This window comes from Camarhynchus parvulus, chromosome 4 (genome assembly GCF_901933205.1).
Source record: "Camarhynchus parvulus chromosome 4, STF_HiC, whole genome shotgun sequence".
Taxonomy (NCBI): domain Eukaryota; kingdom Metazoa; phylum Chordata; class Aves; order Passeriformes; family Thraupidae; genus Camarhynchus; species Camarhynchus parvulus.
In genome coordinates, this window is record NC_044574.1 from 23,064,292 (window position 1) to 23,076,770 (window position 12,479).

The 12,479-nt window shown below is 35.2% G+C and overlaps 1 protein-coding gene across 6 annotated transcripts in view; it reads left to right on the top strand.

Moving 5' to 3' along the window:
- The window catches only part of KLHL5 (kelch like family member 5), a 50,267-nt gene that overhangs the window by 18,215 nt on the left and 19,573 nt on the right, over positions 1 to 12,479 (top strand). For 4 of the 6 annotated variants that reach the window (XM_030947006.1, XM_030947008.1, XM_030947004.1 and 1 more), the window contains 3 exons: positions 1,764 to 1,949; positions 7,819 to 7,955; positions 8,746 to 8,942. In XM_030947006.1, the coding sequence (XP_030802866.1) occupies positions 1,764 to 1,949; positions 7,819 to 7,955; positions 8,746 to 8,942 (520 nt within the window). The remainder of the gene's footprint in view (positions 1 to 1,763; positions 1,950 to 7,818; positions 7,956 to 8,745; positions 8,943 to 12,479) is intronic. The other 2 variants (XM_030947009.1, XM_030947005.1) reach the window with 1 other exon arrangement.

The following is a 12,479-nucleotide window of genomic DNA, read 5'->3' on the forward strand; positions in this document are numbered from 1 at the left end:
CAGTGTGGAAAACTTGCAGTTTTGAAACTGGCAATAGCTCCAGTGAAGTTGTGATCCCGCAAGTGCTGGCATGAAAAGCTTTTTCCATTGCGAGTTCTTCCTTTCTATCTGCAAAACACTTTGTAAGGTTGTAATGTAAATAAAATTCTGAGAGCATGTAATTTTTAAAAATTGTTATTAATGGAGTAACTTTGAGGAATATGGGTTAATACATAGTTCAAACAAACTAGAAAAAGCCACAACATATTAACCCAATTGATAACGTGCTAAATTGTGATACGGAGATATGGAATCATTTCCTAAGTATTTGGGCATTGACCAGCGACCTACCCGTTCCACTTCTGGTTTTGTTTTTCAGGGCTGCTGGTTAAAGAGTTGCTTTCACTGAGTACTTCTTGCTCATTCCCTTGAGGATGCCACCCAGCTGGCCAATATAATGTTATCCATGGTTACATGGTTACGTCTTTGTATGAGCCCTGATTCAGTTTCCAAAATGGCCACAAAGAATACTTGTTCTGGTCTCTTAGAGGGCCGGTGGTGGAGCAGAACAAGTGACTCCTGGGCTACAGGGAGCGGGGAAGAAGTTAACGCATAAATAAATGGCTAATCACAGCTTCAGCAAGAATATTTAACATAAAGTTAGGCAGGTATCTAATTTCTGATCCATTATTAGATTTAGCTCTGAATTAAATACCAAACTGCTTGGCTTTTTTAGCTATCTGGGTACGTGCAAAAAAACCTCCAAAACTAAAACATATCGCTAAAACCAAAACATATGATAAAACCCAAGACCAAACCACAAAGTCCCCCTTTACAGAAAATCTTCTGTTGAAAATTTAGGCTTTGGTTTTGAGGAGCTCTGTCTTGAAATGAGTATCCTACACCAAGGAGTGAGATAAGTTTCATGGTGGATTTAGCTCCAGGCATGCTGCTCAGTTCATGACATCTTTGTGGAAGCAGGGGTTGGGATGCGGATATTGTGAAACCATATCCTTCCAAATGTTATGGTAGATCCAGAGTATTTTAAAAGTTGCCTGCATTGTTGAAAACTAAGCAGTGGTCAGTTAAAGAACTGTGAGGAGGAAAACATGCTTTCCACAGTGTACATCATTAGGATTCATTTCCTTTTTCTCCTAGGGCCATGCATTCCTTTTACATTTTCTCTATTCCTGGTTTTTCCCAATCTTCTGTGTTTGTGTATACAGATGGGAATAATTTTTCTCCCCATCTACCCTTGCTTTTCACTTCTGTTGACTCTGATGGGCTAGATGTCATATCAGACATAAGGAGGGCAGTAGAAGTGGTGGTGTATCAATGTGTTTGTGGGTTTTTCCCTGCATGCCCATATGGTTTTACTAGCTGAGTTTTGTTCTGGCCACCTTAGGTTAAGTGTGAAACATAAGTGGCAGAGAGGGGGTTTGGTTCCTTACTGCCATCCTTCCATTACTTTTTGGTGTTGCAGGGCCTTGGTGGATGCTCTTCTTTAACCATCTGACAGCACTACAAATACAATTGCTGGGCTGATCTCTTTGTCTCACTTAGTTGAAGAGTACAACATGAAATGATTATAGATTTTCCACAAGGGTCTAGATTGTTTTGGAGAGAGAAAGAAAATATGAAGAAACATAAAATAGCAAAGGAATATGTATTAAAACAAATCATGCGTATCAACTTTAAAATCACATGTGATTTTTATTTTGTCCTTTGTAGATAAAATTTCACCTGAATGTTGTATGAACTAAGATTTCTGTTATTGTCTTCAGCAGAACCTCCAACAGCAGTCACACCTTATCATCTTGTCAAACAATGGAGCCCTGTACCTCAGATGAATTTTTTCAGGCTCTTAACCATGCTGAACAAACTTTTAAAAAGATGGAGAATTATCTTAGACACAATCAGCTGTGTGATGTGGTGTTAGTTGCTGGTGATCGTAGAATTCCAGCTCACAGGTAAGTTTATTATAATAAACTTTTGAAAGTTATTTGAAAGTTATTATGTAAGAAGTTATTTGAAATAACTTCATAATTATTTACAAATGCACCTTCAAAGTGTGTCCCATGTTTTGTTAAAAAAATGTCAGAACATCCTAAACAATTCAGAATACTTTAAACGCATATATGTTTTTTAACATTTATTTGGAAATGAAAAGTTAATTTTTCTATTGTATGCAATACAGAATAAAAAAGTTCAAGTTCCTTTTGTTTCCAAGTATACTTATGATATTTGCATAACAAACCCCCAGAAGTCCCAAATACACTCCCAGAATATTGTAAGTTGTAGTGGTTTCTCTACCATAAAGCAATGTAAATCTTTTTCTTAGATTTAATTTTGTTTCATTTTTTCTTTGTACTAGCCATTATGCTATTGGAGTCACAATTAACAATAAGGACAGTCTTCTGTTCACATAAAGGTTTTTTGCTCCTGTAGTAAGAAGAGTCCTTTTATAGGAGATTTCTGAACACTGCCAGTATTAGAGGTGTAAAACAGTTCAGACATTACCCTCTCTGTCATCTGTGTAATCAACAGATCATATGCTTAAAATCTAGGAAAATACCAAAGATTGCAAAACATAGGCATGTGTAGCTGAAGCACATTATGGTATTTAATGCACAGAAATTATAATTTTAATAGGAACCTAGGTATAAATAAGCTGTGGTTTTCTAAGTTGAGGTCTACAACTGAAATAGCATCCTAAAGCATTCTTGTTTTCCATTGCTGATTCCTACTCCCACAGTGCAACTGCTCTCAATGCTGTAATAGCAATAAAAAGATGGGAAGATGTTGCTAGTTTGGAGTTGGTACTTTCCTTAAAAAGCCAGATTTCTGCTTTTATTTGGATATTATCCACACTGTTGTGCTGACTCAGCTAAGGGAATGACAGCATGGGGATGGAAACTGACTTGAGAATCAGAGAGGCTTTTAAACCATAGCTTGCTGTTGCTCTCGGAGACTTCATTTTATGAAATGCTCAAATTAGTTACTAAAGTGTGTTGTCCCTGTGAAAATAATGAGTCAGATGAAAACAGGGACTAGACACACCCCTAGTGGGCACATGCTCAAGTAATTTAGGGTCAAAAAACTTTGGAGTGGTGTAAACAGGAAAAAATAGTGATTATAATAAGGTAGTCATTTTACTTCCCTATGGAGCCAAGGTAACCCTTTTGCAGTATGTGTTTGGACTGTGGCTTATGTTAAAAATGTGTAGAAAGGGTGCAGAGGACAGCCGTGAATATCTTTTAAGGACTGGAAGGTTCTATTTGCAATGAAATAAATGGATAGAGAACACACTAAAAAGTTCTTTAATGTGGTTCACACTTGTTTTTTATTTCTTCAGAGAACTGACTTCACTTCTCCAGTTTGTGCTACTGTATCTATTTCTGTAGTTATTATTATGAGGCATATGCTACTACTGCTCTGGACTTCTCTTCTGAGGAGAAACATCTTGCCGTAGTTAGTATATTCTGTGTTAAATATGTATGAAAGTTAAAGCCAAAGAAGCACACTTTGTGCTTGTAGCAGGAAGTAGGAGGCTTATGATTCTCTCTTGTTCACTTTATAGTGTTGGAGCAACTTACAAAGAAGCTTTGCCTTTTGCATAATAAGTTCTTTCTCTGTTTTGTTTTCACAGAGAAACATAGCAATAACTGCAGTCTTAATCTCAGTAAATCCAAAGTATCTCACTGAAAACTGATTTTTTTTTTCATAGTGGGAAGGATAAATATGGAAATCTTAAATTTCATTTAAATTTTATAGAAACTCAATAAGATTACTGCCTTTATGTATTTGTAGTAGCCAATGTTATAAGAAAAAACTTCTGTAATATTTTTTGCTGCCTTCATACAAGTTCTGAATTATTAGTATTGACTGTGGGCTGGATCAGTCAGTACATTTCAGAAAACCATTTTGTCTTGAGACTTAATAAGCAACAGAATATGTATTAAATACATCTTAGCTTAATGGCTTAACATTCTAAGATGAGTAAGAAAATAGAAAATTTGTTTACGCTGGACATCTTTGTTTTCCTTTATTTTTTTATAAGAAAGATAAGAGTTTTTCATAGTATGTGATCACATAGTGCTGGTAAGAAAGAACATTCTTCATTATTAATATTAATCACACTCATAGAGAAGAGTATTCAGATTTTCAGTTTTGAACTTGGTATTTTTAATAATTCCTGTATTTTTGAAATTATCAATTTCTACTTTTGATTGAGTGTCGTGAGGTCCATGATGCATGCTTTTAGAGAAAAGAGACATGAGTTTGGTATCTGCCTTGGTAATAATCACAGGTAATACAATACTGAAATTCTGAGAGGTTTTGTATCTATTTGAAGAATTCAGGCTATGAGTCTACTACAAATAAAAGCATCACATATAGTCATGATTTTTCTGAATATGGCATTCCCTATTGTTCCAAAAGTGTTTATCTTCCTTTTCTGTGCTGAAATTGTAGCTAAAATCTTATTTACAAGGTCAAGAAGCAAGTAGGAAAAGGGGACCATTCTCCAGTAGGAAGAAATGTATTATATTCCCACCCCTTCAGCTTGCAGTTACATAAAGAAATTTTGGATACTTTGATTTAATTAATTAAATTAAGATTTTCATAGTTTTTCATGTTTATTTTGTGTCCACTGCAATTTCAGATGTCTGCCATTTATTATGTTCGTATTTATTACATTCAGCTAACTGCTATATCCATAGTAAAAGCTTGTTTTGTTTAGTTAAATAACCCACTGATTAGAACATTCATGTAAGAAAAGGGAAATGTGTGTAAATTCCTGCCCAGAGGGCATTTAAAGCCTGCCACGTCCTTTAATCAGCAGTCCGGGCAGAGCCATTGTGTGTCTTTCTGTTGACACTGAAAGATGGAAATACAAAAGAGATGGGACTTAAGAAAAGAAGGCAAATGGAACCTTGTGTACTGTAGGGTTTAGGAAGCTTGTTTGAAAGAGCCTGTACTCTTCAGTATCACCTTACAACTTCAGTGAATGCTGACAGTGAGTTTCCAAGGACGGTTTTCAGCTGTAACACAGCCACAAACAAGGAGCTGCCCAGGAAAAGTCCCTTTTATCTTTCAGATCTTAAGCAGCATTCTGTCAGCTGAGACGGGTTTGGAGATACTAAACCTGTAAATTGCCAGGTTTGGTTGCTGTCATCATTTTACATAGTAATTGCTTTGGTGACCTAGAAAACTATCAAGATGGTGCAGCTTGTGGCAGTTCCAAGTATGGGTTTAAAGTGTGCCATATATTTTACTGGCTCTCAGTGGAAAATTCTTCAAAATATATTAAGCTATCATGGTAGATCGTTCTAATTTGGATTTTGGATTTTGCCAGTATTTAGTGACAAGTGAATATCAAATCACATGTGTATAGCAGTAATTGATTTTTATTGACTACTGGGAAAAAGAAAAGGCCAGTTGGCTGAAAGTCTGCCTTTGTTTTCTTCTATTCTAGCTCATCAGTCACCTTGATGCATTGTCACTGTATATTTTAATCCCATTTCTTTCTTTGAAATAACTTCTTTTTCTAAATTAGGTGAATTAAGAGAAAAGTGTAGATACCTCTTCTAAGGCTTTTCATTGTGAAATCATTGCAAAACTGCTCTCAGGATAATTTGTGCTTTTTCAAATTACCTGTATTAAACTACTTCTGGGCTTCACATCCTCTGTCAGCATATGCAAGTCACCCTCTGGAAAGCACTTACCACTGTGAAGCATGTATACCTCCTCATGGATCTGAATATGTTTGCAAAAATAGTAAATGGATTTCATTTCTGTTAATTTCCTTCAGAGGACTCGTGAGTCTGGAAATTACAGGGAGAAATTTGCTGATATCAAACCTCTGATAGAAGGCATTGGGACCCTCGTGTTATTTTTTAGCATTTCTTCAGCAGTTTTTTCTAAAATGTATACAGTCCAGTGTTCTAAATAATAGTGCAGCTACCTAGTCCAGTTGCACTGCTGGGGGAAGAAAGAAAAGAAAAAAACAGCCCCCCAAACTGTGATATGACTAAGTATTAAATTCCATTTCCCATTGCAGAAGACCTGTCTTTTTCAAGCTCTGTTCTGCATAGAAGTTCAAGTCAGAACAGTCAGATGTGAATATGTTAAGTTGGTTGTTTCGCCTTTTTAAATTCTGAATTGGACCTGCAGAGATAATTGGGTTATTCAAACCACTTTCCCTTCCGGTGAGAACCCCTATTTTGTACATAGAAATCTGGTCTTGTCATCTCATTCTAGCATCAAAAGCAGTTGCAGAAATTCTCCCTTGATACTTTGATGAAAGTACTCTCTAATTTACTCCCCTTCTATAGATCTCTGAGAGGCAGTATTTTCATTTAAATGCAGATTTCATTAAACCTGAGGTTAAAATGCCTAGAAGTGATGCCTGGGCCGTACCTTGGCAGAAAGTTTTGATTTTTCTTAGCTTGTCAGCTACAGAATAATTCTCATATTTCAGTAACAGAATTTAATTTTCTTTAAAAGAACAGAACTTTGATTTTTTTGACAAAACTTCAATCATACAAGGTGTTAAAATAAAATTAATCTTTTTCCCATGCAATTGTAACTCTGCTGTGTTGCCTCAGCAGCTAGAAAACAAAGATTACCCTTATTTTTTGGTAAGCCTGACCAAATGGTCAATGATCAGAAAGTTGACAAGAAAAATATATTGTGAGATTAATTAGTCCAAATTTTTTAACTTTGCAGTTAATTAACCAAGAGACTGCTTCTTGTATTTCATTACTTTGTGTATGTACCTGTAAATTCTCCCCTGAGCACTGGTGCTCACCTTTTCATTTTTGTTTTCCTGTTTTGTGGTTCCTGACCTCTGCCATTTTAACACACCAGTATAATAACTCAGCACCGCATAAACTGCCTGAAGTATTAGATTAATTCAATGTATGCATATGGACTGTTTAATGTATTTGCAGTAGGCTGGGTTCTTGGGCTTGCTCTTTGTATAGATCCATACATATAACACATGTATTTATAGTGAAATCCCTGTGAGCAAGGCAACAGTGAACTGCTACAGCACAAAAATTGATCTAAGCCACAAGGCCATTCCTGGAGGTCTCTAATTCCTCCTGAATAGTTATGGTTGGTTTCATATTCCTGCCTCATATAATTTTCTCTTTTACCCCAGTCTCTGAATACATGGAAATTCCTTCACATTTTGAAGAGTGGCATTATTATTTGTAAAGAGTGTTTTACTCTCAATAGTCCAAAGAAATGTCCGTTATGCACTAACATTTACTTACACAGTAAAATAGTCATGATTATTGAGAAAGGCTAAATAGATACTCAAAAAAGAGATTACTCTCTATCATCTCCACATTTACTGTGACAAGTTTTGTTATCAGTATTAGTAATTGAATGTATATGTGTGCACCAAGAGTAAAAGCATTTTAAAGCACTTTGAGAAGGACTAGTAAGTCATTCTTTCACATTTAAAAAAGTATCTAACATAATATAAATGAAGATCAATTCAATTTTATTTAATAATGTATATTTATATACTTCATTTCCAGTTTATGTGGATTTGGGGGTGTTTATGTCTGTGTTGGCTATTAAAAGTCATTGAGCTTTGAGAGGGTAATTAGTTTAGATCAGTAGCAAATGTAGGTTTAGTATCAGTACTTCATTATTCATAGAGAGAAACTAGAGCATGGAGCACTTTGTCAATTTTTAAATGTTTTTCTCACTACAGTGTTTCTTCAAAGGGCAAAGTAATGAATCATAAATTAACAAACATCAGGTTGACTAAGGTTTTTTCCTTTTCTTCTGTTTCTCTCCTTTTGTGCTGCATGTCGTACTCAGATTGGTTCTCTCCTCTGTTTCGGACTACTTTGCAGCAATGTTCACTAATGATGTAAGGGAAGCAAGACAGGAAGAAATCAAGATGGAAGGTGTGGAGCCAAAGGCATTGTGGGCTCTCGTTCAATATGCATATACAGGTAATTGAGCTGACAATTCAGGGAAATTCATCTAATGAATTGTCCTCATGTGAGCATTGTATTCCATTACTAGATTTCAAATGCTCTTTACAAATTATTCACATTATTTAACTTCTTATAAATATATAAAAATAAATCATAGAATATCCTGAGTTGGAAGCAACCTACAAAGATTCTCAAAGTCTAACTCCTGACCCTGCTCAGAGCACCCTGACAATCACACCATGTGTCCCAGAGCGTTTTCCAAGTGCTTCTTGAGCTCTGTCAGGCTTGGTGCTGTGACCACTTCTCTGGGGAGCCTGTTCCAGTACCCAACCACCCTCTGGGGGAAGAACCTTTTCCTAATGAAAAAGGAACCTTTTCCTAACCCCCTTCAGGCCATTCCCTCTGGTCCTGTCACCAGTCAGCAGAGAGAAGAGATCAGTGCCTTCCCCTCCCCTTCCCTGGTGAGAAAGCTGTAGACAGCAGTTAGGTCTCATTGCTGTTACCTGAGACAAGCTGATAGGATAAAGTTTCTCTGGTAATACTGCATTCAATTAGTTAACAAATTATGTGAATCTATTAAATGTATCATGACTGACAAAAAAAGGAATCTCATTAGGATTCCCTTTCCTTACATCATCATGGATACTAATCTTGAAAACTATTAGTTATCTAATGCTGAGGGTGATGTTTACTAAGCCTTCTATTCTGTCATATAATCTGTAAATAATTCTATTACCTTGGGGTTTTAGGGAATTTGTAAGATTATAAGAGCAAACTAATGTGATTTTCTTTTTGATGTAACTAGGTCGCCTTGAATTAAAAGAAGATAACATTGAGTGCCTGTTGTCTACAGCTTGCCTTCTTCAGCTCTCTCAGGTTGTAGACGCATGCTGTAAATTCCTTCTGAAGCAGCTTCACCCATCCAATTGCCTTGGAATCCGATCTTTTGCTGATGCCCAGGGTTGCACTGACTTGCACAAGGCGGCTCACAATTACACTATGGTATGTTGTTACATTAGCTATCATCTGCTTTATTTAGTAGGAAAGATACAGAATGTTTTCCTAAATATAGTACTAATGTTTTTCCCCCAGAAAGTCTTCATAATTTTCAAACAAGAATATGTTTCCATGATGAAAAATTACAAAATAGCTGCAAAGTTGCTGATTTAGAGTTGGAAGGAAACACACAAGCATAAGTGCCCTGTAACAGAAATGGAATTGTGGGGTATGCATTTAATAACATATTTCAAAAGCCTGTTCTTCTTTCTGACAGTCAAAAACTACAGACTTCACAGTGGGGAAGCTGCCATCATCTATTCCAAAATTAGACATTACTAAATGGAAGTATAGAGTTCCTTGAGTTCCTTTTTTGTAATGAACTGGAGTAATCGGGTTCCAAGATATACTTGGGGTATGACTGTGAGCATTCAGCAATATAGATTCTGCGTCATCCTTAATAATTTGGCAACGGGATGTCAGGCATCAAAGAATTTAATCCTAGGCTAGGTGATATGTGACTAAATACAAACTTGCCAATTATATTTTTCAGTTAACTTATAGAAATTCAGACCTACCAACTTAAGTAAACTTCATCTGCTTAACAGTCATCCTTTTATTTTAATACAAAATGTGCTTTTTTTTCTTCTCACAAGTGTATTTTAGTAAAGTTATCAGAAGAAGGCAGAAGAACTATCTCTGAAGCAAGTCAGTTCATCTGCTCTTTGCAGTTTTGTGAGGCATTTTGCTCACTTGTTGATGAAATTTTGCCTAAATAAGCTCTTGGGATTTGAATGAGGGCATGTAGATACTGCACAAGAGATGTGGGAATAAGGATAGTACTTAATTTGCTTGTGTGTCATGGCATTACCTTGCCATTAAGTTATTGGCTAAGATCCAAGAGTTGTAATTTATGTCTTGTAATTAGTATTAGAAATCCATGGCTCTTCCTCTTGCTGCCTTAGGTTTTGCTGGTTTAAAACTATTTTTAAAAAAATTACTTATTGGCTTAAATTAATTTAGTTTACTATGTATAACAGTTTAAAATAGTTCTTTTTTTTTTCTATATACAAGACAATGTTCCTCTGCAGTGAATGATCTCTCAGATATTTGATATCATGGACACACAAATTTACTGAGGCAGATCAATAAATAAGGTGCAGATTGTAACTTACATGTTTCTATTCTTGGTCTTCATTATTGCAAAAATAGGGAGTCTGCTATTAAGTAGAATGTGCAATGAAACAGTAAAGGAAATGTGGCTTATGCCTTTGAGGAGTATTAGAATTTATGTTGAGTGAGACCAGTGATAGAAAAAATATGTGAAAAGAGAAACTCCCTCCTCTGATCTACTTGTTCCTTTTCAGAATAAGTATGTATTTTGGTCTGGGCAATTGTCATGTCCTTTTCAAGTGAACTGCCAAAATCAGTATAGTAAGAATTATTAAACTAATGCATCCTTAAAGGGGAATGTTGGCATTCCAGTCTTAGTATTCTGACTGGCAATTCATGACTTAGGGAAAATAGGGCTGTGAACTTTCTAAAAGCCATTCTTCTTCAGCACCTATCTTTTGTTCAGACCAGAGGAAAACAGTTCTGTGCCTTTTGGCTGTTGTTTACTTCGGTGGCAAAATTGTTGCTTTTACGGCTTTGATGTGAATGAAATTCAAATTAGGTGGATTTTAAAAAGCTATTTTCAAAACTAATTAGTTGTGCTAGATGAATTTTTCCCAAGGCCTCTTTTAATGTTGTTTAGTTCCAACAGAGACATTAAATTGAATTTTAGTAATAATGAGTAATAGAGAAGAAGCTTCTTTATTTTGAAATGGATGTTGCTATGGAAACTGCATAGAAATGTCTAGTCCAATTGAATCTTCAATTAAAATAAATCCCCAAGTAATTTCATTTGTTTAAAAGCTGTTTGAAAAAATAAAATGTTCAACACTAGTAAGTGCTAGGTATTTGATGCTCTTTCCATTAAGAAGTATTAGAATGTAAGGGTTAAGTACACCTGTAGTAGCTGGCAAAAATCTCTTTCTTAAAACAGGGAATTATTTTTATGCTGCATTGGGCTGCATAGAACAGTGTGGGATTATATTGAGTAAAGTTTATAGTTCTGGTTCTTTTAAAATACTTGTAGTGGAAGTTACTGAATAATATAAAATACTTAAATTTTAATTTACACATGTTATTTTCTATGAGACAGAAAAGAAACGCTGATTGCCATTTAATATTTTTACAAGTAAAACAACTTCTCTGCTTTGAAGCTTTTTGTTACACATGTAATAAGTTTGTAATCATCTTACCTGCTTCATTAAAATACCTTTTTACATGAAGTTTGAAATTCAGGTGAAATCAGCCTTTGTTTAAACTGGAGCATGAATCAGTGAGTTATCCCATTAGGTCTGCCTTTGTTAATAGGGTTCTTCTGTCTGAGTACATTAGTCATTGGAAAGCATCAGTGATTAAAAAAAAAAAAACTAAGAAGGATTTGAATGTTGCATTTCTTTATATTACAGATATATATTATGCTAAAAGGACTGAAGTATTGCATTACTTTATTGCTCACTGTGTTGACAGTTGATAAATTGTTTTGACAGAAGGGAACAGTTTATCCAAACTGGTCAATTATTGGCATTACAAACTTAAGCTTGAAAAATCCTCAATATACATGAAGTGAAACAAGAACTGAAGCAATTTGTAGTGGATTTAATGCTGTATAAAGAGCAACTCTGATTTTTACACATCACAGTTCTAAAATAGAGTTGATAGAATCATGAAATGTATCTGAGTAAAGATATCTTTTGAGCAAAGGTTACCCTGTTTTGCTGTGGGTTATATATAGTATTTGGGACATACAGTTAAAAATTTAGGAATTTTATTGGACTGGCCAGTATTGTGTCTGCTTGCTTTAATGGATTTGTAATGGCATTTTGTGCAAAAAAAATTCTGCACATTTTTATTGCTGTCTTCAAAGTCAGAACACCCCTTTTTTATATCTTGTTTGTTTGAAACAGTTGATAGTGTACCTTGAATGAAAACCAATAGATCCTTTTCCACAAAAAGTAAGCAAAAGGGAAGTTAGTACTTTGAGATGAGGAAAATCTGTGTTATTTCCAGAACATGAAATATCTGTGGTGACTAGTGAGTTATTCTTAGGTAAGTGTCAGTAGCTTCTTCAGTAGCCAGATTTTAACTTTCTGATTTACAACTAAAAAAAAAAGAGTAGACATTCAAAACTTTGTGTGATGATGCCTGAGTTAGTCCCTGTCTAATCATTGTTGATCAGCTATGCATGCTTAAAGCAGAGTGAAAAGTCATTTTGATTTTGATCAGAAGTCTTCAGAAGGTATGTAAGCAGTGATAGTATTACAAGATTCAGATAAAGTTAGTTTTGGAATTTGTGTGATTTCTGAGCAAGCCAGTGGATGTATAAAAAGAAAAACTTAAAAGAACAGAGTAATAGATTGGGTCCAAGCAGAGAAACCTAGGTAGTTTTGCAGAATAAAAGGTGTGGCACACTTAGACTTGCTTTCTCCTGTA